Below are 26,393 nucleotides of genomic sequence, written 5' to 3'. Positions count from 1 at the left end.
AGTTTCGTTTCCAACACCCATTTCAGGAGACTCACAGCTGCCTGTAATTCCAGCTCCAAGAGGACTCAGCACCTGTAGACACCTGTTCTCTCTCTCTCTCTCTCTCTCTCTCTCTCTCTCTCTCTCTCTCTCTCTCACACACACACACACACACACACACACACACTAAATTTTTTTAAAACTACAAAAAATAAGAAAATTAATCATTTTTCTTACAAAATCACTCAATTTTTTAGTATAATTTAAGATATTATTGAGGTTTCTACAGTGTTATTGTTTAGACATTGTTTTGCCGTATGGTATGTTTCCATTTTCAGAGCAGAACATTTCTGCCGTAAAATAAAACAAACCATCTCCCATGAAGACATATATTGTAGAGGAAATAATCATAGTATCTAGAGCAGGGGTCTAAACCTGGCCTCCATTCCATGGATTCATAGGAAGTATAGGAACATAAATTCAGGAAGCCCATGAAGCTTCTGAAATTGTATCTAAAGTGATGTGTTTATATAAGTAGTTGACTTTCCCTTAGTTTTAATCAGGTTTCCATAGGGTTCTGTGATCTGAAAAAAAGACTTGGAGAGTGTTTCTAATAGTTAATGGAGTAAGAATTAAAATTAAAAGAACCTCTTATGGGGCTGGGGAGATGGCTCAGTCAGAGAACCCAAGTTTGGATTCCTGGCACCCTTGTGAAAGCCAGGCATGGTGGCACACACCTGTAATCCAATACTGAGGAGACACACGAGGCTCCCTGGAGCACTCACAGGAGGCTCCCTGGAGCACTCACAGGAGGCTCCCTGGAGCACTCACAGGAGGCTCCCTGGAGCACTCACAGGAGGCTCCCTGGAGCACTCATAGGCTCCCTGGAGCTCACTGGCCAACTAGTCTTGCTGGAGTCAGTGAATTCCAGGTTCAGTGAGAGATTCTGTCTTAAAAACCAAAGTGAAGATGGTGAGAAAAACACTTGACGTCAACCTCTGGCCTTCATACGGAGACATGTCTACACCCCTGTACACAAATAGGAACACAGGCACATGCATACAAAATATACACAAAGAACATTTTGTGTACTTATACTGATAAAAATAATACATAACTAAAGGGAATGTTAACATGATGTAGTAAAAGAAAAATGGTAAGCACTTTCTAACTATAATTCAAGGGCTCATATTTCTTCCTTTTAAAGATTTATTTATTTTGTGAGTATGGGTGCTTGCATACACACACATACACACACACACACACACACACACACACACACACACACACGCACGGTGTGTGCGCCTGATGTCTTCAGAGGTCACAAAAAGGTACTGGATCCCCTGGAACTGGAGATACAAGTGGTTGTGAGCTGGGAACTGAACCTGGGTCCTCTGAAGAACAGTCAGTGTTCCTAACTGCGGAGCATCTCTCTAGTGCCAGGCTCTTGTATCTAACGGATTGTTTTTCTAGGGATTATCTAAACCACAGAGAGAAAGAAAAATGCGAAGTGATTAAGAACTTGAGGAACGTGGGCGGTGGTAAAGTGTGTCCTGTCTTGAAGCGCACCATCCCCTTCGGAGTTGCCTATCACCACAGCGGTCTAACTAGTGATGAACGGAAGCTTCTGGAAGAGGCCTACTCCACGGGCGTGCTCTGCCTTTTCACCTGCACATCCACCCTGGCGGCGGGGGTCAATCTCCCAGCACGCAGGTGAGAGTCATCAACCGCTTTCCTCTGCCGAGCTAGTTGGTTTGTTTCCTTTAACATTTTAATGAGAAAGCAGATTTCCTGATATTAGACTCCTCCCTTTTGTGCCCCCGCCCTTTCATGTGTTTGTCTGTTTGTGTTTTGATCTTGTGAGGCAGGGTCTCTGTAGCCCAGGCCTCCAACTGGAGGGAATCCTTCTGCCTCAGCCTCCTTCCTAGTGCTGGGATTAGAGGCATGACTTGATTTGGAAGGCCAGTCTGGGGGTGGAGTTCAGTGGTTAGAGCCTTGCCTGACATCTATGAGGCCCCATGTTCAATCCACAGGGGAGGGGCTGATTAAAGCCATCTGAATGAAGTAGCTTTTGTTGTTGTTTGAGACAGGGTTTCTCTGTGTACCCTTGACTGTCCTGGAACTCGTTCTGTAGACCAGACTGGCCTGGAACTCAGAGATGCTCCTTCCTCTGCCTCCTGAGTTCTAGGATTAAAGTCACATGCCACCACTGCCCAGCCTGAATGCAATAGCTTCTTAAAATCAGACCTCAGTTACCTTTTCACATATTACCAAACTTACAAAACTATAAAACTGACTTCTCTTTATAATTCGTGACTATAGGTTTTTTCTAGCAAATAATTTATTTTCACAAAATTTTTGTGACTGTCAAAAGCGTGCTTTCCTGCTGGGCATACTTAAGACAGTCTCAGTGTCATAGTCTTTAATTGTGCTGTCACCCGTGTTCATATTTATCGACTTACCTGTTTAGACACAGGTCACACTGTGTAGTCCTGGCTGGTCTGTAACTCGCTATGGAGACCTGTCGTTGAACACACAGAAATCCCCCTGCCCCTGCCTCCAAGTGCGGGGATTAAAGCCTGCAGCAGCACCATGCTCAGCATGGAGCCAGCTTCTGGTTTCTGTGTGGTTTGTAGTTTCTCCTCGCCAACGCTTTTTTCTTCTTCATTTTATTTATTTCTATTGTGGGGTAGAGCATGCGTGTCCCAGTGTGACTGTGGAGGTTGGAGGACAGCTTTTGCGAGTCAGGAGGCAGCTGGTTGTCTCCCTCCGCCATGTGGGTCCTGGGGATAGAGCTCAGGTCGTCAGCCTTGGAGGCAAGTGCCTTTGTCCATGGAGCTGTCCCTCCAACAGCACTTAGACTTTCCCTTGAATTTTCCTCGTGGTGTCTAATTACGCTAATTATTGTCGTGTGTTATTCCCTCCTGTTCCCACATCAGCATCTCCCACCCCCGACACCTAACTGCTGAACATGTATTTATGTATTCAACCCTCACAATTTATGACTGACATTTTATAGAGTTAAAATCTATTAAGTCATTAACTAGTTGAATGTCCCATCAGGTAAATGAGTTCAAAGCCAAGATTGGAACCCAAGCAGCCTGATGGTGTGATTCCCAATAATCCAGCTTACTGTCTTCAGTTAGGGCTTGACGAGGGCTGCGTCGTGAGCGCCATGGTTTTCTTCATCTTAGAACTGTTGGTAGTCGTTTCTGTATTTCATCCTCCATCATCTCTATGGTCTTCTCTTGTGACTTTAGCTTGAGTGGGGCAAAGACGTGTGGTTTGAGCTATTGGCTCTCCTTTGCATACTTCTCCAGTTTTAGCTTCCCTATAAAATCCAGGTTTCTTAGTAGGCTGGGAAGCAGAGTGCTGCCTAACACCAAGAGAGCCCTGTGTTCAAACCCCAGTCCTACCACCCCCAATCACCCCAGTCCCACCATCCCCAAATCACCCCAGTACCACCATCCCCAAATCACCCCAGTACCACCATCCCCAAATCACCCCAGTACCACCACCCTAAAATCACCCCAGCCCCACCATCCCCTAATCACCCCAGTACCACCCCCCCAATCACCCCAGTACCACCACCCCCAAATCACCCCAGTACCACCACCCCCAAGTCACCCCAGTCCCACCATCCCCAAGTCACCCCAGTACCACCCCCCCAAATCACCCCAGTACCACCACCCCCAATCACCCCAGTACCACCTCCCCAAATAACCCCAGTACCACCACCCCCAAATCACCCCAGTCCCACCATCCCCAAATCACCCCAGTACCACCATCCCCAAATCACCCCAGTACCACCACCCTAAAATCACCCCAGCCCCACCATCCCCAAATCACCTCAGTACCACCACCCCAAAATCACCCCAGTACCACCACCCCCAAATCACCCCAGTACCACCATCCCCAAATCACCCCAGTACCACCATCCCCAAATCACCCCAGTACCACCATCCCCAAATCACCCCAGTACCACCACCCCAAAATCACCCCAGTACCACCACCCCCAAATCACCCCAGTACCACCACCCCCAAATCACCCCAGTACCACCACCCCTAAATCTATATTTTTAAGACACAGAAGTAGGAGGTTAGCCCCAGTTAGATTGGATCAGAGGGTGTGGAAATGGATGGATACAATGGCAGTACGTTTTTATACATGTATGGAATTATCAGAATATAAAAAGTTAGTTTTTTACTATTCTATTAGTTACATTCATTCATTATTTCTTTAGATTTAAATGAATTTTAAATTTCCAAGAATTCTCTTGTGTTATACTTCTTGTAGCAGTCTGCTTTACTACAGTGGCTGTAATTCCCCCTGGGATTTTCTGTGGACACTATTTACAATTTTTCAAAAGTCTTTACTGTTCCCTATTTTTATTTATTGTATTTAGTCGTTTATTGTGTGTGTTCTCGTTACTTCTTTTCTGTTTGTTTTCTTCAAGCATTAAACAGTGTGTTGAGATCTATAAATGCAGAGGGTGGTAATCTGCAGGCAGTGATAGACTCTTCTGTTCCCTTTGAAGAGTCTGACTGCAGACTAGTTTATACCCGAGCAGGACTGAAATTGCTGTTTACATAGACTCAGCCCAGTTGAAGTCTGCAATGCCTTACAGTTAAAGATAGTATCAGTTCATACTTGGAAGCATCAGTGGCGGTCCATGCCAGATCTTTCAGTTCCGGGTGTAAGGTCAAGGCGCTTGGAGAGCATGGCTGTGGACTGCTCGGCGGCCTCTCACCACCAAGACTTGAGTACAAGTCTTGTACTTGAGTACAAGGATGGCTGTGGCGTTTACTCACCTCGTGGCTCAAGATAAGCCACTTCCTGAACTTCAGCTAATTCCTTCATAAGAAAAGAAAAGGAGGGTATTGTTAACTATTTTGTAAGAATTACAGAAGATATACTCAAGAACCTAGGACATCAAAGATGTACTGTAAATGGAGTTTTATTTAAAGCTAACATTAATAACAGGTAGATAAAATGGAATTGTGTTTAAAAAGTAGTGTGTTGACATAGAGGATCACTTTAATTTTATACTGTCCATAGAGTCATCTTAAGAGCCCCCTATGTGGCTCGAGAGTTCTTGAGGAGGAATCAATATAAGCAGATGATTGGCAGGGCTGGCCGTGCTGGGATCGACACCGTTGGCGAGAGTATTCTTCTTCTGCAAGAAAAAGACAAGCAACAGGTAGTGCTCCATCTGCCCAGACTTCTGTACTGCCCTGTCTGTCTGTCTGTTTGTCTTTCTTGGTCATTGGCCTAGCCCTTACATGAAATCATCTCTTAAAAACTAATTACCACTGTTCCTTAAATGATATATCCTCCTGTATGATTAAGACTTCAAAAGAGTGGTTCAAATATTTTTATAGATTTCAGACAATGAAAAATATTTTTCTGTTCTTATTTTATAGAACATCTGTTAATTCTTGCTCTTTTGGTTTTTGTGATATGATTTTGTTTTGACTTTGGAGGAGTCTGGGGCTTCCCAGGATCTGTACAAAGTGTTAGGCCTTTATGTGGAACATTATTGAGCATTAGTAACAGCACAAAAACATAATACCACTTTAACTTTTATAGGTCCTGGAACTGATAAACGGACCCCTGGAAAACTGCTACAGCCATCTTGTTGAGGAATTCACCAAGGGAATCCAGAGTTTGTTTCTGTCTTTAATTGGTTTGAAGGTATTTTTAAAGGTCTTCTTAAATATGACAACTATTACCTGAGATAATAGAGATTTTTAAAAATTCAGGCAAATTATAAAATATAAAAAAATGTTAACTTCTAATATAATGTGAAAAAGAATAATCTATGACGTAAAAAAATCTAAATCTGGGACTGGAGAGATGGCTCAGTGAATTAAGATCACTGGCTGCTCTTCCAGAGGACCTGGGTTCAATTCCCAGCACCCACATTTCAGCTCCCAACTGTCGGTAACTCCATTTCTAGGAGATCCAACACCCTCACATAGAAATATATGCAGGCAAACACCAATGCACTTAAAATAAAAATAAATGAATTGTTTTTCAAAAATAATCTAAATCTGAGTCTTTTTAGTTCTTCAGTTAGAGGAAATATAGGAAATCAGATAATAATTGATACCTCCCAAAAGTTATTTTCTAGGAGACAGTATTGTGGAAACTGTGAAGCAATGGATCATATATGACAACCCATCACCTCTGCTCACACTAAAACAGAAGTGTGCCTGTAACCCTGTGGTCCAATACCATCACCTCATGCTGGACGGCTGTAGCAAGCCCCAGCTCTGCAAACATGTGGGGCAGCAGCTGATGCCCTACAGAGCAGAATGTTACCAAGTTATGAGGCTCTGTAGGCTAGGTGTAGTAAGTGCATTTTCACTTACAGTATTTTCACGTTATGGGTTTACTAACGTGTAAACATCATCTTAGAGATTTGTACAGTCTTTATCAAGTATGAAAAATAATGAGATTAGGAATTAGATTTTTTAGGGTTATTCTTTTAGATTTATTCTTGAGTTAACTAAACTTAGCCCTTGTGCCCAAGTATATTTAGCCACAAAGTAGTAAAAGCCAGAGTTTGAATTAGCGTTTTCTTACTGCAGAATCACTGTTCTTAGCTCATCATATAGCCTGTCCTCATTACTATGAACATGGAAGTAAAAGTGTGAGGCATAACTGAGAGGTACCACAAGTTTGGTACCTTGCAGATGAATATCCTTACAGTATCACCTGGCCACTTAGAATCATGAAAGTCTAAAGGAAGAAGAAGAATTAGCATTGAGGTTGAAAGAGAAACCCTGACTAGATATAGAAGGAAGCAATAGGTCATCCTAGGTAGAGTAGAAGGCAAGAAAAGAAAGCTTAATGTGAGGTGGGTAATAGTCAGCAGGCCGGATGCTGTAACTCTGGAGAAGGGCTATGACCTGGGTAATAGGCCAGATGCTGTAACTCTCGAGAAGGCTGAAGATACTGAAGAGTGGATTGTTGAGAGGCAAAAGTTGCCCCAAACCATTGGTGTTGACTGGGGTAGTAGAGGAGCATGCCATCAGGTACATAACAGTTGTTAGAGAGACTTGGTAAGAACAAGGGCTCTGATACCAGTCAAGACTTGTGACTTGTACAGTCCGAGGTCAGAGGCTCAGAGGATGGAAGTGGGCATCCCAAGAGACACAGATGATGGGAAGGGCAGGAAACTCCAGGAAGGGAACAGAACAGTTGCATCGTGAGATGCAGTGAGCCCCGGTTATTTATCACAGCCGTGTTTCAGGTACCCTGATAAACACCTTAAGGACTCAAATCCTTGAACTAAGTATAATTTCTGTTTTACAAACATTGAATTGGAAGCAAAGAGCAATAGGCTGCTCTCAACTGTAGACCTGCATGCACTGCACGCCTGGGTCCCTTGCTGAATCCTCGTTTTCCTGTCTTCTGATGGCTCCCTGCATGCACTGCCTGGCCTACCACATCCCCTCCAAGTGATGCTTCACATGGAGTAGTTACAAAATGGGAGTGAACATGTCACTCTTCCCACTTCCACTTTGTCAGTGGTTTCCTGTTGCTCTAAAAATTGAACCCAAGCATGTTCCACAACATCTTTAATCCCAGCACTTGGGAGACAGAGGTAAGAAGACCTTTATGAGTTCCAGGCCAGCTAAGGATACATAGGAGGACTCGGTCTTTGGGGAAAAAAAAAAAAAAAATTAACCCAAAACCTGGGATAGTGGTCATATACCTGTAGTCCCAGCCCCTAGGAAGTGGAGGCAGACAAATCAGGAGTTGAAGACCAGCTGGGCTACATGAGACCCTATCTTAAAAATAAAATAGAAACCCAAAGGAAAAGAATATTAACCCAGATTTCTCCTCCTGGTGCCTGGTTAATGCGGCCTCAGCTTGTCTCTCCAGTCTGGTCTCTTGCATGGTTTTTGCTCTCCATTCCAGAAACCCTGGCTTTTCTTTACACTTCTCTAAGGTAAGGTGCACTAAGACCTTAATGCTCCCTAGATGTGCTGCTTGCCCATCTTCCTTGGGGATGCCTCCCTACACCTCTGAGTCAGTCTGTTATTTCCTTTGCAGAACTGCATTCCAGTCCTTTAACAGCACTGATCAGTTTGAGGTCATGTTTCAGTTTGAGGTCGTGTTTCAGTTTGAGGTCGTGTTTTTGTTACTATTATTTGACTAATAACATCCCCTGCTCTAAAGCCCTGAAAAGGCGGGGCTTACGTTTCTATTGCGGCTGATGCATTCCAGTGCCTTACACCAACTTGGCGTGTGATTGGCACTCAATAAATGCTTTAACGGACTTGACTTTGGAGTAATCCAAAGGTAGACAGAGGCCGGCCCAGGTTGAAATCGTGGCCAGGCTTCCCAGAGAGGAGTGGGAAGATGACATGAAGACAGGTCGGTGAGTCAGGCACCTGCTCTACCCAGCCTTCTACCGCATCAGCTGTGATGGTCAGGAGAGAAGCAGCATGGAAACTTAGTTATTTCTATTACTGAGATAAAGCACCACGACCAAGACAACTTGTTGAAGAAAGAGTTCATTTGGGCTTATGGTTCCAGAGGGTTAGGGTCCATAATGGTGGGATAGGATCCAGCAGGTGGCAGACCTGTCCTCGAGCTGGAAGCTGCAAGCTCACATCTCAAACTACAAGCGGTAAACAGAGGGCTCTGAATGGGAATGGAGTGTGACATATAAACCATCGAAGCCCCCCCCCCCCCCGGTGGTATACTCCTCCAGCAAGGCCCCACCCAAGCAGCACTACCAACTAGAGACCAAGCATTCAAACGCCTGAGACCATGGGGAGCATCTTACTCAAACCACTACAGAAGCTTAAGTACATTAGTGATCCACAAACTGAGTATCAGTTCTAGAATATCTTATAAGTGCATTTGAGCTTGATTGAATATTACAAATGATGGTTAATAAGAGGAAAGAGAGGAGCAATCGAAAAATGAATGCCCCATAATATTTTTATTATCCCTTATATTGGTTTAATATAAAATGATTACTTAAATATTCCCATTGAAGTATCATCAGAATTGTAAGAGTGCACTATTGATCGATCATATTTTAATATGCTGATTTTGGTGAAAGTGGCTAATAAAAGTGGATCTAATTCAGAGTGAGTGTTACATCTGAATAGCAAGTGCAGGATATTGGGATCGCTGTTGTAAGTTGTAAATGACAACAGGGGAGGAGGGGAAAGGAATGGAACCCAGGGCAGACGAGGAGAGAAAGGCGGAAGGAGGAAGGTGACCCTTCTGGCAAAGCGCTGTCTGACGCTGTCATGTGGATTCTTTTAGCTGTGTTTTCCATGTTTCCTTTTTAATGCAGTTCTTAGACCTGAAAGATGCTTCCATGGGGAGCTAGAAGTGGATGAAGAGAAGATTCCAAAGGAGTCTGAGTGGAACTGGGGAGACTGGCTGGGGAGGTCAAACAGCACAGCTTTGGAGATAGTATAAAAACTAAACAGCGTTTGGTGGCTGGAGGATGGCTCAGACGTTAAGAGCCAGTACTGTTCTTACAGAGGACACAAGTTCAGTTCCCAGCACCCACATCGGGTGATTTATAGGTACCTGTAACTCCAGCTCCAGGGATCCAACGCCTCTGCCCTCCACAGGCATCTGCACTAATGTGCACACACCTCACACACACAGGTACCTGCACTGATGTGCACACAACTCACACACAAACACAGGCACCTGCACTGATGTGCACACACCTCACCACACACACAGGCACCTGCACTGATGTGCACACACCTCACCACACACACAGGCACCTGCACTGATGTGCACACACCACCACACACACAGGCACCTGCACTGATGTGCACACACCTCACCACACACACAGGCACCTGCACTGATGTGCACACAACTCACACACAAACACAGGCACCTGCACTGATGTGCACACACCTCATCACACACACAGGCACCTGCACTGATGTGCACACAACTCACACACAAACACAGGCACCTGCACTGATGTGCACACACCTCACCACACACACACATACAGGCATCCAACTAATAATAATAAAATAGGAGCCAGGTGTGGTGCTGTACACCTTTAATCCCAGCACTTGGAATGCAGAGGCAGGTGGATCTCTGCGAGTTTAAGGCCAACTTGGTCTACAGAGTGAGTTCCAGGACAGCCAGGGATACACAGAGAAACCCTGTCTCAAAACAAAGCAAAACATAAAATAATAATAATAATAACCTTTTTAAAGCATTTTAATGAAAAATGTGCATAAAAAGTGCCAACATGATGATGTCTTTTCAGGTGTTTTTCTTGTTAACTTTTTTTTTTTTTTTTAAGATTTATTTATTTATTACGTATACAGCATGTATGCCTGCAGGCCGGAAGAGGGCACCAGATCTCATTACAGATGGTTGTGAGCCACCATGTGGTTGCTGGGAATTGAACTCAGGACCTTTGGAAGAGCAGTCAGTGCTCTTAACCTCCGAGCCATCTCTCCAGCCCCTTCTTGTTAACTTTTAATTGTGTAGATTTGTGCTGATGTTTTCTTCACATAGCTTTAGGATATGAAAGTGAGTAATCTCATTCCTTGAACTAAAGTAAATTTTCCAATGACGTCCTGAATTCTTTCAGATCGCAACAAGTCTTGGTGACATATATCAGTTTATGAATGGTACATTTTTTGGTGTTCAGCAGAAGATTTTATTGAAAGAGAAAAGCCTCTGGGAAATAACTGTTGAGTCACTCGGCTGCCTGACGGAGAAAGGGCTTCTACACAGAGACAGCCGTGGTGATTCTGAGGAGTTACAGTGTCCTTTCCGTATTACAAAGCTGGGCCAAGCTTCTTTTAAAGGTAAGTTTAAATCTCAGTAGTTTCTAAAGGAATACATTGGAAACAATAGAAATAGTGATTTTCTTTCTTTAAATTGTATTTGTGATTTCATATTAGAAGTATTAATCTCACAAGCTACTTCAGCTTTCAGAAGTTGAAAAATACTTTGAATTGTAAGTAATTGCACAAATGTATGGAGAAGGAGATGGCCATGCCTCCTTCCCAATCCCCTCCCTCAGCAACACACACAGCTTAAGTCCTGCCACAAATAGCACCTTTCTGGGTGTTTTTCTTCAATTCTCAGAACATGCTATAAACAGCTTTAAGATTTTGTTTGGTGGTGGTGGTTGTTTTTTAAGACAGGGTTTTTGTGTGTAGCCCTGGCTGTCCTGGAACCCACTCTGTAGACCAGGCAGGCCTCGAACTCACAGAGATCCACCTGCCTGGGATTAAAGGTGTGTGCCACCACCACTCTTTTTTTGTTTGTTTGTTTGTTTTTGTTTTTGTTTTTAAATAATTACTTAAAAACAAGTTTTTAATAAGTAATTTCTGTTGTTCTGGAACTTGCTTTGTGCATAATATAAAGATTACATCTAAACAAAGAATTTATTTCTTAGTGAGTATATTGTAATTTACTTACTGAAAAATAATCCATGTCTACTCATTAAAACATAAAGATCTGGGGTTAGGGAGATGACTCAGTCAGTAGAGTGCTTGCTGTGCACATGTGAGAACTGACCTGAGTTCAGATCCCAGCACCCACATCAGCATCCAGGCGTGGCGGGGTGAGTCTGCGATCACAGCAGAAGTGAGGCCGAGGCAGCTGGGTCCTTGGAGCTTCCTGGCAAACTGGCCCAGCCAAATCAGTGAGCTCTTGGCTCAGTGAGAGTCTGTCTTAAAGTAAAGTGGAGCATGACTGAAGAACCATACTCCATCTTCTGGCCTCCATCCTCTGGCACACATGTATACACACACACACAAAGGAAAACTATCCTCAGATGTCCCACACTCCTGTCCCCTTCCCACTCCTCAGGAATTCCCTCTGCTCACAGTTCAGTATATACTCTTCCAAACACACTCACCCACCACATAACATGTCAGGCAACACTGACCACATTCATCACAGTGGTCCAAAAGGATCCTGTCACTTAGTGGTGGTGTTAGCCATCTCTTCGGTGTTTACAAAGGGGCAGTGTGTCCCTGGCAGGTGGCACCTGACTGTTTTTCAACATAGATACATATGTGTATATATGTACCTTGTTCACCTTTGAATGGAATTGTGCATGTAAAATACAGTGAACCTAAGTCATCACACATGTCAGACAGGCACACTGCCACTGAGCTGCATTCCCAGCTCGCTCTTTTATTTTTAAAACTGGGTTTCACTAAGTTGACCAGGCTAGCTGGTAGCCCAGGTAGCCCTTGAACTTGCTGTCCTCCTGCCTCAGCCTCCAAGTAGCTGAGATTATATGTGGGCCTATACTAAGAGCCCAGGCTCCCTTTGGGCTGTAACATAAATTATTTAATCATCTTTTATTTATAAACACTTGCATTGTTTATGATTTTCCTAATTATAAACAGCCACATGGCTTATAAAGTGGGCATCTCAATTTATTTTGAGTACACATTGAAATTTGTTTTGCTAGATTACCAATTTTTTGCTAGTAGTAGTAATATCAGAACTGTCTAAAAATTGATACATACTATTAAAATAACCTTCAAAACCATTACAAATAAGAGAATTTGAAGTTCCTGGTGTAGTTAGTTAACTAATACACAGATTTAGTTTAGGACCTGAACTCTAGTGCAGGTATAGAACAAGAGATGCTGGCTGAGGTCCTCAGCAAACAAGAATAACAAGTCTTTGTATTGGTTTATTTTCAATCTCTCAAAGTATTCATTTTTATTTTATTATAATACATAGCACAAACAGACTAATAGCATAGATAACTTTGTATATTTCATGTACATCCATGTTATTTATGTAGGAATTATTCCGAGTCTTCAATGTAGTTTTCTCACTTATGACTCAGTTATGCTTTATTGTCTCTAAAATTGAGGAAGCTGAAACTCTGAGAGGTTGAAAATATTTGTTCAAATTCAGACTAATCCAAACTGGCTTTTGGTGCTGGGCCTCACGTGAGGCAGTCTGGCCTCAGCCTGCTGGGTAGATGTGGTTGACCTTCCCCCAGCCCTGCCGTCCAAGTGCTGGACAAGCAGGCACAGCACCCCTGGCTGAGAGCAGGTCCAGTCACCTCCTGAGTTTGTGTTTGTGTTTCTCTAGGGGCCATTGATTTGGCCTATTGTGACACACTGTACAGAGACTTGAAGAAAGGACTGGAAGGACTTGTACTGGAAAGCCTGCTCCATCTGGTCTACCTAACAACCCCCTACGACCTTGTTGCCCAGACTGAGCCTGACTGGATGGTGTACTTCAGGCAGGTGAGAAAAAGGGCTTTTCAGCTCCGTGATTAGCTGCCGCCTCTTCTCTGTTGAAGTGTTTGGAATTGGGCCTCTCATCTCTCACAGCTTCTCTCTCTTCTCCATTTACACTACTGTATATTAATTGTACAAAACTGTGGGTCTTATTATGACATTCGCGCATACACATATATGTCTTTCAGGTTCATTTAAATATGTATTGGTGTGTATGTGTATGTTCAGGAGTGTGCATGTTTGTACATTCGTGTGGAGTCAGAGGTCAACCTCGGGTGTCATCTTCAGGAGCCATCCATCTTGTTTGTTTTTGTTTTTAGACAGGATCTCTCACTGGGACCTGGAGCTCACCACTTAGTCGAGGCTGATTGGCAAATGAGCTCCAAGGACCACCACGCCTGGCTTTTTATATGGGTTCTGGGGTTGAGCTCAGGTCCTCCAGCTTGTGTAGCAAGAACTTACTAACAGCCATCTCCCAGCTTCACAAAAAGTATTTATTTTATAGCAAGTGACACAGGAGAGCTGGCCCTATGTGTAAGAAAACCAGTTGGTAAAGTAAGGTATTAGGATTTTTTTTCTGTGAAGAGGCTGGCTGAATAAACACCCAAGGTTACAGCAGGCAAAATGGTGGCTGCCTCCCTCCCAACCCCCATGGTTTTAAAGATTGAACCCAGAGCCTGTGTCTAAGTGTGTATTCTACCTTGGAAGTGCACCCCCAACCCACCCTCCCAACCCCCGTCTACAGCGTTAAGTATCATTTTTTGTCATTACGTAAGTTTTTGAAGTGGTGCTGTATGACGCAGCTGCTTTCAAACCCTTCCTTCTTGTCTCCTTCCTCTTGGAGCTCACTCTAATAGAAAACATAATCACAGTCCATAAAAAGTACTTGTGACCATGTCTTCATGCACAGTCATCTGTGATGGAGATATGGTCTGAGGAATGCAGTAAGACAAGGTCATCAGCGTGTGCTTACACACCAAGACAGCTGGGACATCTCTGGGCCATGTAATTTTATGGAACCACCATCATACGTACAGTCTGGTGTTGATGAAATAGTATTCTACCCCTGTCGATAATTCTCTAAAGTAGGTTACCTTCTGATCCTATATTTTTAAACTTGTAATATTTGTAAATAAATGTCATGGATTTTTTTTCTTGTCCATTACAATTATGAAAGTGTGACTTCAGAATTAATAATGGATTTGGCTCAAATGACAGACTTTTAGAGCTACAGTTTTATTTTTCCATGTGTTTATTCCTTTTCCATGTAGTTCAGTCAACTCAGTCCAGCAGAGCAAAATGTGGCTGCCCTTCTTGGAGTCTCTGAAAGCTTCATTGGGAAGAAGGCGTCGGGGCAGGCCATCAGGAAGGTGCGTGTTGATGTCTTCTAAAGAATGAACTGAATCCACCCAACATAATTAGTATGTCATCATCTCCTTTACTGGCCTGATCTTTTTGTTCCCCAGCACTTGGGAGGCTGAGGCAGGCAGATCTCTGAATTCAAGGCCAGTCTGGTCTACAGAGTGCAGTCCAGGCAAGCCAGAGCTACACAGTGAGACCTTGTCTTTAAAAAACAAAAACAGTTATTAATCTGTTAGGCTTATATTATAAAATATTTGCACAATATCATATAACTGTGTATGTAAGTCCAATTTGAAATGAATGTTTTATAATATATATTATGCGTATAGGTTTATATATGTAGCATGTGTGTGTGTTGTGTGTGTGTATGTGTGTGTGTGTGTGTGTGTGTAGTGCTGATGAAACCCAGATACTTGTGTGGACTAGGTGAGTATTCTGCCACTCAGCTTCCAGCCCCTAAAGAAACCAATATAAATTGTTTTCCAGAAGCTTTATATGCACTGTCCTACTTGATTTTACAAATTCTGCACAGGAGGGTCTGGATGTTGTTGTTGTTGTTGGTATTTATTGGTCTCAAAAAACTCACAATACTCTCTCGAGACAGGCAGGCAGATTTCTGTGAGTTCAAGGCCAACCTGGTCTACATAGTGAGACCTTGTCTCAAAAAAAAAAAAAAAAAAAAAAAAAAAAAAAAAAACCCTAAAAGATCCCAACTTATTCCTTGTAGTATATAAAGCATTTTAGAAGATTGAAGTGGATAAGCTAAGATTCTTTTGTGCTGTATCTTACATTTTACTGTTTTCAGATTCAGTTAATATGACAAAAGAAGGGAGTGGAGTTATGATCATGGTTCTTGATATACATATGAACATGTCATAATGAGATTTTGTATAACAAATGTACTCTAGTAAAAAAGAAAACGAATGTAGATCATGTCAGTAGATGCTGATAGTTTGATGTAATTAAGCATATGTTAATTATAAAGCAGATAGTATAATCCTCATGTCTTGGGACAAAATAAAACTCAGGCTAATGTCTACCAAGTAACTCTTTGGTAATCGTCAGTTCCCTTAGGCTAGTATCATTTTCCACTCAGTACACTGTGTCCTTTTTAAATTTTCATTGTTATTCCAATTTCTACTAAAACTTAGTTGTCCTCCCTACCATTTCCTACATATATTTAAGTCTCTGTAGACAGCTCTAATTTTAGTGTATATACTGACAATGGCTTTCCCTCTGATCTGTACCAAATGCTGCAGCTGTCCCATGCAGTTCAGTAGCCTGAAATGAAGACTTCACAAGCCAGGCGGTGGTGGTGCACGCCTTTAACCCAGCACTCTGGAGACAGAGGAGTGTGAGTGTGAGATTTTCAGATCTCTGTGAGTTCGAAGCCAGCCTGGTCTACAGAGTGAGTTCGAGGACAGCCAGGACTACACAGAGAAACTGTGTCTTTAAAAAACAAAGAAGGGGCTGGAGCAATGGCTCAGAGGTTAAGAGCACTGACTGCTCTGCCAGAGGTCCTGAGTTCAATTCCCAGGAACCACATGGTGGCTCATAACCATCTGTAATAAGATCTGGCGCCCTCTTCTGGCCTGCAGGGATACATGCTGTATACATAATAAATAAATAAATCTTAAAAAAAAAAAAGAAAAAAAGACTTTACAATGTTCAGATATGGTCTTTTACTTTAGAATTGACTATGCATAGATTTTCAAAATGCTGAATACAAATATTTCTTAAACTTTTATATTAACCTCTACAATGTAAAGTAAAATCAAAATCATACTAATTTGGGGCTAATTACTAAATAATACCACATACAAAATCTCCTTAGAATAAGGCATCTTTTAAAATTTGCATCTAGAATTTAACTGTGGTACATTTTAATATAATATAGTCAATGTTTGTTTTGTGATAATTAAATATTTACTAGCCTAATAGTTTAGACATACCACTATTTCAAATTCTAAAATAAAAATGGTATTAATCGGGGAGGAGTGGCGCACGCCTTTAATCCCAGCACTCAGGAGACAGAGGCAGGCGGATCTCTGTGAGTTTGAAGCCAGCCTGGGCTACAGATCGAGTTCTAGGACAGCCAAAGGCTACCGTGTCTCAAAAACAAAAACACAACAAAACAAAAAAGTAGTATTTACTTAAAACGTAATTTGTTTTTTCACATTAAAAAAGAAAAAGTTAGGCAGGCAAACAGCCCAGTGGAAATGGAAAATGTGCTTGCCACACAGGCCTCCCAGCCTGAGTCTGATCCTCAGAGTCCCTGAAAGCCTGAGTTAGCCTAGACCACACAGCATGCCAGAGACAAGAGCCTCGGAGCCTCCACAAGTGGAAGGAGAGAACCACTTCTAAAAGTTGACCCCCGACTTCCTTGTGGGCCCCCTGGCACACATGCACACACACTCATAGTCATACATAGTCACACACACAAATAAATACAATTTGAGAAAAGAAAACCCCGACCCACATCCACTCCTTTAAAACTTTATTATCTCTTAACATGTGAGCGGTCTGGGAACAACTCTGGTGTGGTTCCTCACTCCCTTTTATGTGGGTCCCAGCAACCAAGCTGGGTGCACAGCAAGGACTTCACCCACAGAGCTATCTCACAGCCCCGCCCACTGAGCCATCTCACGGCCCCGCCCCCTGAGCCTCTCACGGCCCCGCCCACTGAGCCTCTCACAGCCCTGCCCACTGAGCCGTCTCACGGCCTCTACCCCTTATTATTGACATTTCTTGCAACCGCTTGAAATTATCATTAGAGCATCCATCCGGCCATTTAATAATTCTGTCATTTTTCCTGGCTCTGGAATTACATTCTAAGCAAAACCTCCATTAACTCAATTTATAGTTAATGGTAAAAGCACATTAAAAATGGCAAATTAAAATGCTATCTTTGCCTACCCAGTATTCAATATACTTTTTCAGCTTAATGGTTTTTAAAGGATGGTCCATTATATACGCGCTGATTCTGTAACTCAAATCCACTGATACCTAGCATTTATCTCAATATTCTTTTCTGTATCTTATTTCTGTTTTCTTTTCAGACAGGGACTTGCTATGTAACTCAGGTCTTGATCCTCCTACCAAGGCTCCAGGTGCTGGGATTATCGGTACACCACCATGCCCAACTAATGTTGTAGTTTATAACTACTGTTTCTCTTTCAAGTCCACCTGTGAAATTGTTTAAGTTAACTTGACACTGGTGATGAGAGGCTCTGCACAAAACATAAGATCCCGGACGCCACTGGCAGAAGTAGAATCACAGAAGGGAAACTTCCAGCCCCAGGAAGCCTTTTCTGGTCTCTCTGTTTTCGTTTTGGGACACTGAGCATCACAACCATGTGGAAGCCATAGCATATTTCCTTGCAGTTTATAGTAGTGACAAGTTTACCACTCAGCGACATGTGTTTGTCTAGCTTCCATTCACACGCAAATGCAGTTTACAAACGGCACAGTCAATGTGGTGGTCTTCCCGCCTTCCAGCAGGGTACTGAGCCCTGGGAGGCAAGAAGCTGCTTCGTGACTCCATAGTCAGTGTTGGTTCAAACTTTGAGAGTCTGACCCCGAGTGGTTTATTTTAGGCATATTAATTAAGTACATCACAATTTGGTGAAAATGTTCCTAGTGACAGCTCGGCAGTTACGGGTGCCAGAGCTTGAGCATTTCAGTCCACGGCCCCTGCAGAAGGGAGTGTAGTTTACACCGGAAACCGCTTTACCCCATCTCCTTATGACTAGAAAAATGGGAGAGCTGATGTGAGGTGCACGCTGCTTTTGTGAACTCATTCCTTCCTTGCTGACCTGTAGGATAGTCTCATTCACTTTACCTTTTGCCCATTCCCAACTAAGTTTATTTGATTGTGTCTTTCCAGAAGGTGGACAAGAACACTGTCAACAGGCTCTATCTGTCTTTTGTCCTTTATTCCCTGCTGAAAGAGACCAACGTTTGGAGCGTGTCTGAGAAATTTAACATGCCCCGAGGATACATACAAAATCTGCTCACGGGAGCTGCCTCATTCTCATCCTGTGTGTTACATTTCTGTGAGGTAATTCAGTTAAGTGTGCGATGTGTCCTGCTGATCTCTCATTTGAGCTGTTATTAAACTCGTAAAGCAGTTGTCAGACTTTTCTCTCTGCTGAGTTACTGTGTTATTTCAAAGCGTGCGGATTTATCTCAAGCGTTTCTTTGTTTCCGCCTGGTTACAAGATTACTGGGTGTGAGCTTCTGGAAATGACGCAGACATTACTGGATCAACTAAAACTCTTAAGTAAGCAGAAGGTGCAGAGTTAGCCTGGTCCCAGGACCACTGCTAGCTCCAGGCTGTCCGTTAGAACCTGTGGCTTCTGTGTGTGACTCATGAGTGATGGGCGGTTTGGTAAGTCACCCGAGCCCATCGGGTGCCGTGTGATTACTCCATACCATGTTTTCTGGACAGCCACAGTGATGTGCCCATTTGCTTCTGGTGTCTGGCAGGCAGGCTAGGGGCCTACATCAAATACAGGGGTTTTACGTGTGTGTGTGTGTGTGTGTGTGTGTGTGTGTGTGTGTGTGTGTGTGTGTGTGTGTATGAACTTTATTTATATATACATTTGAAGTAGATTAGCCTAAAACTAGAAAACTGTAGAATTTCCTTAAATAGCACAGCAAATCTTACCAGTCTTAGCTACCTAAATAATTTTCAATTAACATATCATACAAGCTGTTTTTGCCAGGTTTTAATTTCAGTTTTCTCTCTTTCCTATCTTAAAGCTCTGTAGTCCATGCATGTGTATAATTAATTGTACCATATGTGCTAATGAAGGATGATTAGTGTATGTTTTTTAGAATCTTTAACTCTGTTCTCTGTTCGGAAGCTGTGTAAACGGTGTAAGATAGTACAGCGGCTGTATTAGTGAAGATGATTTTTAACTACAGTGAATTGATAGTGAAAACTTGTGCAGTTTCTCCCGTGTAGCAGGAAGGCCCACACCAGGGCAGCTCAGCATTGGCTGTCTGGTTGGTCTACAGCATCTTTCACTCGGCTCTGTTAGTGCAGCGGTTGCTTTCTCGGTGACTGCAGGGTGACATGACATGTTCTTATGGTGATACCCAAAGCCTAGAAAGGAACCTTTACAAATGAACATTTCAAACATATATTTCGTGTATGTGTTTGCAGTGTATACTAAACTGAACATCTCAACCTCAACCTCCGGGTGCACACTGTGTGTGCGTGCATGGGTGTGTGTGTGTGTGCATGCATGGGCATGCATGCGTGTGTGGGTGCATGTGTGTGCACTTGCCACAATTGCATGTAGAGGTCAGAGGTCAACATCAGAGGTATCTTCCCCAATTGTTTCTCCATGTTATGTTTTGAGACAGGGTCTCTCACTGAACCTGGAGCTCACCATTTTGGCTACACACCCACACAGACACAAGGTCTGGGGTTACAAATGTACGCCACTGCATGACGTTTAAGTGGGTGCTGAGCATGCTCATGCTTTGCAGCATGCACTTCACCCAGAGCCAGCTCCCCAGCCCTCAAGTATATATCTTAAAAAGATAAGTTGATATGATAGCCTCCAAGCCATGTTTAATGCTCATGATTTATGTTTCCTGTTTTTATTAGCTTAGAAAATGTTTCATTGAATATTACATTGCATTTGAATCTTTCCTTATTTAATACTTTGTCTCTGGGATAATTCCCAGACATAAAAACTGTAGTCACTTGACAAACAAAGCCGTACATCCACTCCTGTAATTTTGATTAGAAATAACTTGTTTTTTTATTTTCAATCTTTTTCCTCCTCCAAAAACGAGTTCATGAAGCTCCCAAGGTCTACCGTGCCTCCTTGTAATTGTGCTTGGGACCATCCTCACCCCTCCCTACACCCAAACTTCAGAAAAAACTTAGAGGTAACTTACTTAACATTTGATATATCTTTGTTTTCTCAGGAGCTGGAGGAATTTTGGGTTTACAGAGCCCTGTTCGTAGAACTTACCAAGAAACTGACGTACTGCGCAAAGGCGGAGCTAATCCCGCTCATGGAAGTGACCGGGGTCCTAGAGGTCAGCCTTTTCTTGGTTCCCCAGCTCAGGTTATTTCTGCTAATAGAAAATTAGGTTTTACCATTTTCTGAAGTGTTACTGCAGAATGGGTAATAGAAAGAGTCTCATTGCTCCGGGCTCAGTAGAGGAACAGAACTGATAGAATCAGTGCGATCGATTGATTGGCTGACGTTGCTGGGTAGTCCCCCGGTGGAAGTCTCCACACTGGAGGCTGCTCAGTCCATGGACTGAATGCGCAGCAGTCCCAGTCCGGTGTGGAAAGCCTGGGGATACCTAGAGAGCTGCCGTCTTCATGTGGAAGGCCGAAGAAGCTGGGTTTCTTACCAGTGAGGGATGGCGGCAGCGGCAGCAGGGTAGACGCACTCCGCAGTGGAGAGCAGAGACGGCAGGCAGAGCATCCCTGCCTCCCCTCAGACCCCTTTCTATCTGGGCTGCTGCCTGCTCCGGGGGAGGGACTTCCCCTTCCGTCTTCCTTCCAGGAGACGCCTCTGCAGACCTCCTAGATAAGACCCAGTTGATCCCAGACCAGATCACCCAGAATTATTTTTTTTTTTTTCTTTTTAAATAAAATACTGCGATGGCCTGCCAGAAAGCCGTCGCTAATTGAGAAACAAATACAGTGAAAGATCTCAGTTATAAAAAATCTGGGCTTGGGCTGGAGAGATGGCCGAGCGGTTAAGAGCACTGGTTGTTCTTCCAGAGGTCCTGAGTTCAATTCCTATCAACCACATGGTGGCTCACAACCATCTGTAATGAGATCTGGCGCCCTCTTCTGGCCTGCAGGTACACATGCAGACAGAACACTGTATACATAATAAATAAAATCTTAAAAAAAAAACACTAAGGATGTATATCCTGCCTCTTAGCCACAGCCCTCCTCCCTCTCCACTGGAGTAAAGAGTTACCCTCTGTCAGTTGGTACCCTGCGCAGTGATGTGTGGGTGGCAGGGAGGCATTCACACTCCGTAAGATGGGGAGAAAGGGTCCTGGCCGGTTGTCAGCCTTTCCGCCTCTGCTGTCTTCAGTTCTTCATCCTGCTTAGGAAGCACATCTGCACGGCCACCTTCATGCTCCCGGGTTGTGTTTGAAGGCCTGGGTTAGAACTTGAAGACGTGAGGCACTGCTCTCCGGAGCGCCTAACTGGTTCCGGTTCCTGGGTTTAGCACACACGCTGACTTCCGCTGTGGGAAAACTCCTGAGTCAGCTCCGACTCCCAAACACACCCTTAAATCCTGCAGTCTTCTGCTGGGTCCTCTGCATGTTTGCATTGTTACCTTCATCTACTCCTGTCTGGTACATGAGGATTTTTTCAATAATCCCAAAACTCACAGTATTGGTTTTTCTTCAATACCTTAGGGTCGAGCAAAACAGTTGTACAGTGCTGGATACAAAAGCTTAGTGCACCTAGCCAATGCCGATCCCGAAATGCTAGTGAGGACGATTGATCATCTGTCCAGACGCCAGGCCAAGCAGATTGTTTCCTCAGCACAGGTGAGCAAGCTTTGAAGATATGCCACAGCATCATGTCCTTATGCTTTAGAGATCAGAGCAAAATACTGCGCATCATATAATAGTTTATAGTTACAGAAACGTACTCGGGGGTAGAGAGATGGCTCTGTGGTTAAGAGCACTTGCTGCTCTTCCAGAGGATGGCAGTCTGAATTCTCAGTGCCTACAGCGTAACTTACACTCTGTAACTCTAGTTCTAGGGGATCTGATGCCTTCTGATCTCTAAGGGCACTGCACACACATGGTGTACAGACATACATGCCGGAAACATCCATACGCATAAGACAAAATTTAAATAAAAAAAAAATGAACTCAGAATTTATAGGTTCATTTTCTTAATTAGTGATTTTTTGGGGAGGGCCCAGTCCATTGTGGGTGATCTTATTCCTGGGCTGATGGTCCTGGATTCTATAGAAAAGCAGGCTAAGCAAGCCAGGAATTAGTACTCTGGCTTCTGACTCAGGTTCCTGCCCTGTTTGAGTTCCTGTCCTGACTTCCTTCAGTGATGAACAGTGCTGTGGAAGTGTAAGCTGAATAAACCCTGTCTTACTTAGGATTTCTATTGCTGAGACACCATGACCATGGCAACTCTTACAAAGGAAAACATTTAATTGGGACTTGCATTGTAGCCCAGACTGGCCTGAACTCACAGAGATCCACCTGCCTCTGCCTCCTGAGTGCTGGGATTAAAAGCGTGTGCTACCACTGCCAGGTGATCTGTGTAGTTTTTAGAAGATATGATGGGACATTTATATGGTTACCATTACCTCAGATATTGGAAAGCCTGCCTTATATTTTCATTTCTCTTGTGTAATCTTTACTTTATCTAATGAGAGAGCATTTTTCTTTTTCATTTTCACTTTGTTTCATAGGATTTTTCCCTTTATGAAGTTTTTGCTGAGCTTTTTTATTATAAACAGTATTACAAATATTTCTCTGCTCTCTAGACAAAGCCCACGTGCAACCAATCCCAGCATTTTACTTCTAATGTTTAGAAAATAGAAAAAAGTCTTGCTCATCAATTTTTCCCCCTGAGACAGGGTTTGTGCCTTTCCTGGAACTCACTCTGTAGACCAGGCTGGCCTCGAACTCACAGAGATCTGCCTGCCTCTGCCTCCCAAGTGCTGGGATTAAAGGTGTGCGCCACCACCACCTGGCATTCATCAATTATTTATAAAAGTCCTCTAAACGTCATTTTGGTTTGCTCTTTGAGTCAGTGACTTAGGCTGGATTTGGAACTGAGAGATGCCTCTGCCTCCTGTGTGTGAGAACTAAAGGCACACCAGTACACATACTAGGCACTGTGAGTGGGAATACTTTCTTCCTTGTACATGGTTTTTAAGTTAACCATATTTCCATACATGGCAGCATGCAGTCAGGGCCTTGAGGCAGGGAGATCACAAATTTGAGGCCAGCCTAGACTACATAGTAAAATCCTATCTCAAAAAATACAGGAAGGGGGGCTGGAGAGGTGGTTCAGTGGTTAGGAGCACTGGCTGCTCTTCCAGAGGACTAGGGTTCATATTTCCACACCCGTGTGGCCACCACAACCATGTCAAATTGCAGTTCCAGGAATTCCAACCAACTTTTCTGGGCCTCCAGGGACACATGGTGTATGCACATCCATGCAGACAAAAATAGCCATACACATTAAATAATTAAGTAATTAATTAAAACACAAAATACAGGAGGGAGAAATGACAGGCAGCAGGAGCGGATTGAGGGAAGGATGATGATTAAACTGTGTTTACTTTAGAAGCTTTAGTAAAAAAGTATTTTCCTGCAATCCCGATGGGCTTGTAAAAACACACTAAATTATGAGAAATATATATATTCTATGTAAATATAAGTTTCCAGAGCTAATTAAGTGTATATGTAAAGGATAACACTTTCAAGAGGTAATTAAATTTTTGCAAAATTCTCTGAAATTTTATAGATTATAAGTTAAGTTCTAAGTGCCGAGTCTCCTGTGAAGCAGATCTTTGAGTGTGGGAAAGCTCCTTTATTTTTGGTACACTGAACACTGTGATCAGCTAAAATGGTTTTTACAGAATGCCGCAGCTTCATTTACTGAAATCACTTGTTCTTAAGTGGCCATTTTTCAGTCTCACTATTTTAGTCCTAACGTTAGATATTGATGTCTCAGACTCAGGTCTTTAGCAGACATAAAAATGCTGGCAACTCGAGCCAAGTACATTTGGCCTCATGACTGATTTTTACTGCAGATGCTGTTACATGAAAAGGCCGAGGCTTTGCAAGAAGAAGCTGAAGAATTACTGAGATTACCTCCAGACCTCCCCGGGCTGGGGGTGGCTAACACTGACAAGGCAGGAAGCCATGCTGGGGACACAGCTCTGTGGTAGGGTGTTTGCCTGACATGCCTGAGGTTAACCCTCAGTACCCCCAAGAAAGAAGAAAAAGCTGAAGGGGTTATAAGTTGGCCTGGTGGTGAACACCTGTAATTCCGGCACTTGGGAGGAAGAGGAAGGAGATTGAGTGTTAGAAGTCATCTTCAACTACATAGAGAGTTGGAGGCCAGTCTGAGCTACAGGAGTCCCTGTCTCAAAAAAAAGCATGAAGCTGTCTGATGTATGTTTTCAAATTTGACTTATTTATTATACATGTGTCTTATTATTGAAGATTCTCTCTATAAATGAAATATGTATTTTAGTTATACAATAAAGACTGTGGATGAACTTTTAAGAAAGGCACTCTGGTGACTGAATGTACCATCACCTGTAACTGCTGTAACCATCCCACTCATAACCCATTTTCTTCAATTCCTGCACAATGTATCTGCCTCCACATGCTCCCAACCTCGCTTCTTGGTCATATCATTCACTGTTTTCCTACCTTTCCCCCAGTGTTTTGTGCCTGCTACACACATGTTCTGATGGTGAATTGTATACCCAGGTTTCTCTCATTTCTCTCATCAGATTGGACCAGAGTCACCAGAACTTGTCACTTCCAAACTCTGTATGCCCTAACTGGTGTGTGTTATTACCATTGTATGAAAATATTAGTATACTTCCAGTGCCAGCTAAAAGCAGAAATCCTATTTCTATGAAATTACTCCATACTCATCCATGTAACCCTTACAGGGTGCCCTCTAAGTATGATGGAATTTTTTTTTTTTTTGCTACCACTTTAAGAGTAGATGACCTTGCTCACCATGTGTGTGTGGTGTGTATACCACACAGCATCTACACAGCTCACAGAATAAGCATGTCTATGGGGAGGAACCAAATTAACAATTTGAAGCGTTTGTTTTCTAATTTTGTAAACTTTATTGTTTAAAAAAACCTTGTAAATAACTTGAAAAAAAAAATCACACACCAAAAATTAACCAAAAATAATTCTTTCCAAGAAGCTCTTTAAATACAATTTTCCTTTATCAGAATTGTAGTGAAAAATAACTAACCTGGGCCTGCAGAAAGACTCAGTGGTTAAGAACACTAGCTGCTTCTGCAGAGGACTGGGCTTCGGTTCTCAGCATCTGCATGGCAGCCCACGACCATCCACAACTCTGACCCCAGGGGATATGATGCCCCCTTCTGGTCTGCACAGGCACTGCATATACGTGGTTCACAGACATGCCCTGCAGGCAAAACACTCATGCACATAAATAAAAATAAAGGTTAAAAACTGTTTTAACAGCTAAGCCCAGCATAAGGAAAGATGCAGCCCAGCAGTATTACAAACACTGGACTGGTTTGGGTCAGTTCTGATCACCTGAGTGACTTGATTGGAAAATTTTCAGAGGGGTTCACAGCCATGTTCCGTGTCCCACATAGTAGATGGCAGCATTGCACTGACTGATAATAGTACTTACGGTGTGCACTGTGTGCCAGGAACTGCTGCTCATGCAGAGTAACCAACAGCATCCCAGAACTGGAAGACTGGTACTGACGTCCCCACTGCATACGTGAGCAAAGGTTAAGGTACCTTGTCCAAGGCCATAGACTGCTAATTGCTAAACTGTAGCTGAAGTTTTCCTGGTCCTGCCTGGCTCACAGTCAGGACAAATCTCTGTCACCCACCAGTCCCACAGCCGCTCAGACCCAACCAAGTAAACACAGAGACTTATATTACTTATAAACTGTATGGCCATGGCAGGCTTCTTGATAACTGTTCTTATATCTTAAATTAACCCATTTCTATTAATCTATAAATTGCCACATGGCTCATGGCTTACTGGTATCTTAGAATTTGCTTCTCATTGTGGCAGTGGACAGCGT

General features: G+C 43.1%; 1 protein-coding gene across 2 annotated transcripts in view; it reads left to right on the top strand.

The window, feature by feature from the left end:
• Positions 1-24,843, top strand: part of Helq (helicase, POLQ like) — a 38,421-nt gene extending 13,578 nt beyond the window's left edge. The window contains exons 9-18 of one of the 2 annotated variants that reach the window (XM_059274810.1): positions 1,453-1,692; positions 5,039-5,180; positions 5,570-5,674; positions 10,590-10,809; positions 13,073-13,230; positions 14,496-14,594; positions 18,473-18,646; positions 20,533-20,646; positions 22,003-22,137; positions 24,381-24,843. In XM_059274810.1, coding sequence (XP_059130793.1) covers positions 1,453-1,692; positions 5,039-5,180; positions 5,570-5,674; positions 10,590-10,809; positions 13,073-13,230; positions 14,496-14,594; positions 18,473-18,646; positions 20,533-20,646; positions 22,003-22,137; positions 24,381-24,518 — 1,525 coding nt within the window. In that variant the 3' untranslated portion in view covers positions 24,519-24,843. Of the gene's footprint in view, positions 1-1,452; positions 1,693-5,038; positions 5,181-5,569; positions 5,675-10,589; positions 10,810-13,072; positions 13,231-14,495; positions 14,595-15,845; positions 16,173-18,472; positions 18,647-20,532; positions 20,647-22,002; positions 22,138-24,380 lie in introns of those variants that run through there. The other variant, XM_059274811.1, reaches the window with a different exon arrangement.
• The last annotated feature ends 1,550 nt before the right edge of the window (positions 24,844-26,393 follow it).

This window comes from Peromyscus eremicus, chromosome 10 (genome assembly GCF_949786415.1).
Source record: "Peromyscus eremicus chromosome 10, PerEre_H2_v1, whole genome shotgun sequence".
NCBI classification, from domain to species: Eukaryota; Metazoa; Chordata; class Mammalia; order Rodentia; family Cricetidae; genus Peromyscus; species Peromyscus eremicus.
This window is presented reverse-complemented; position numbering and strand designations above follow the sequence as displayed.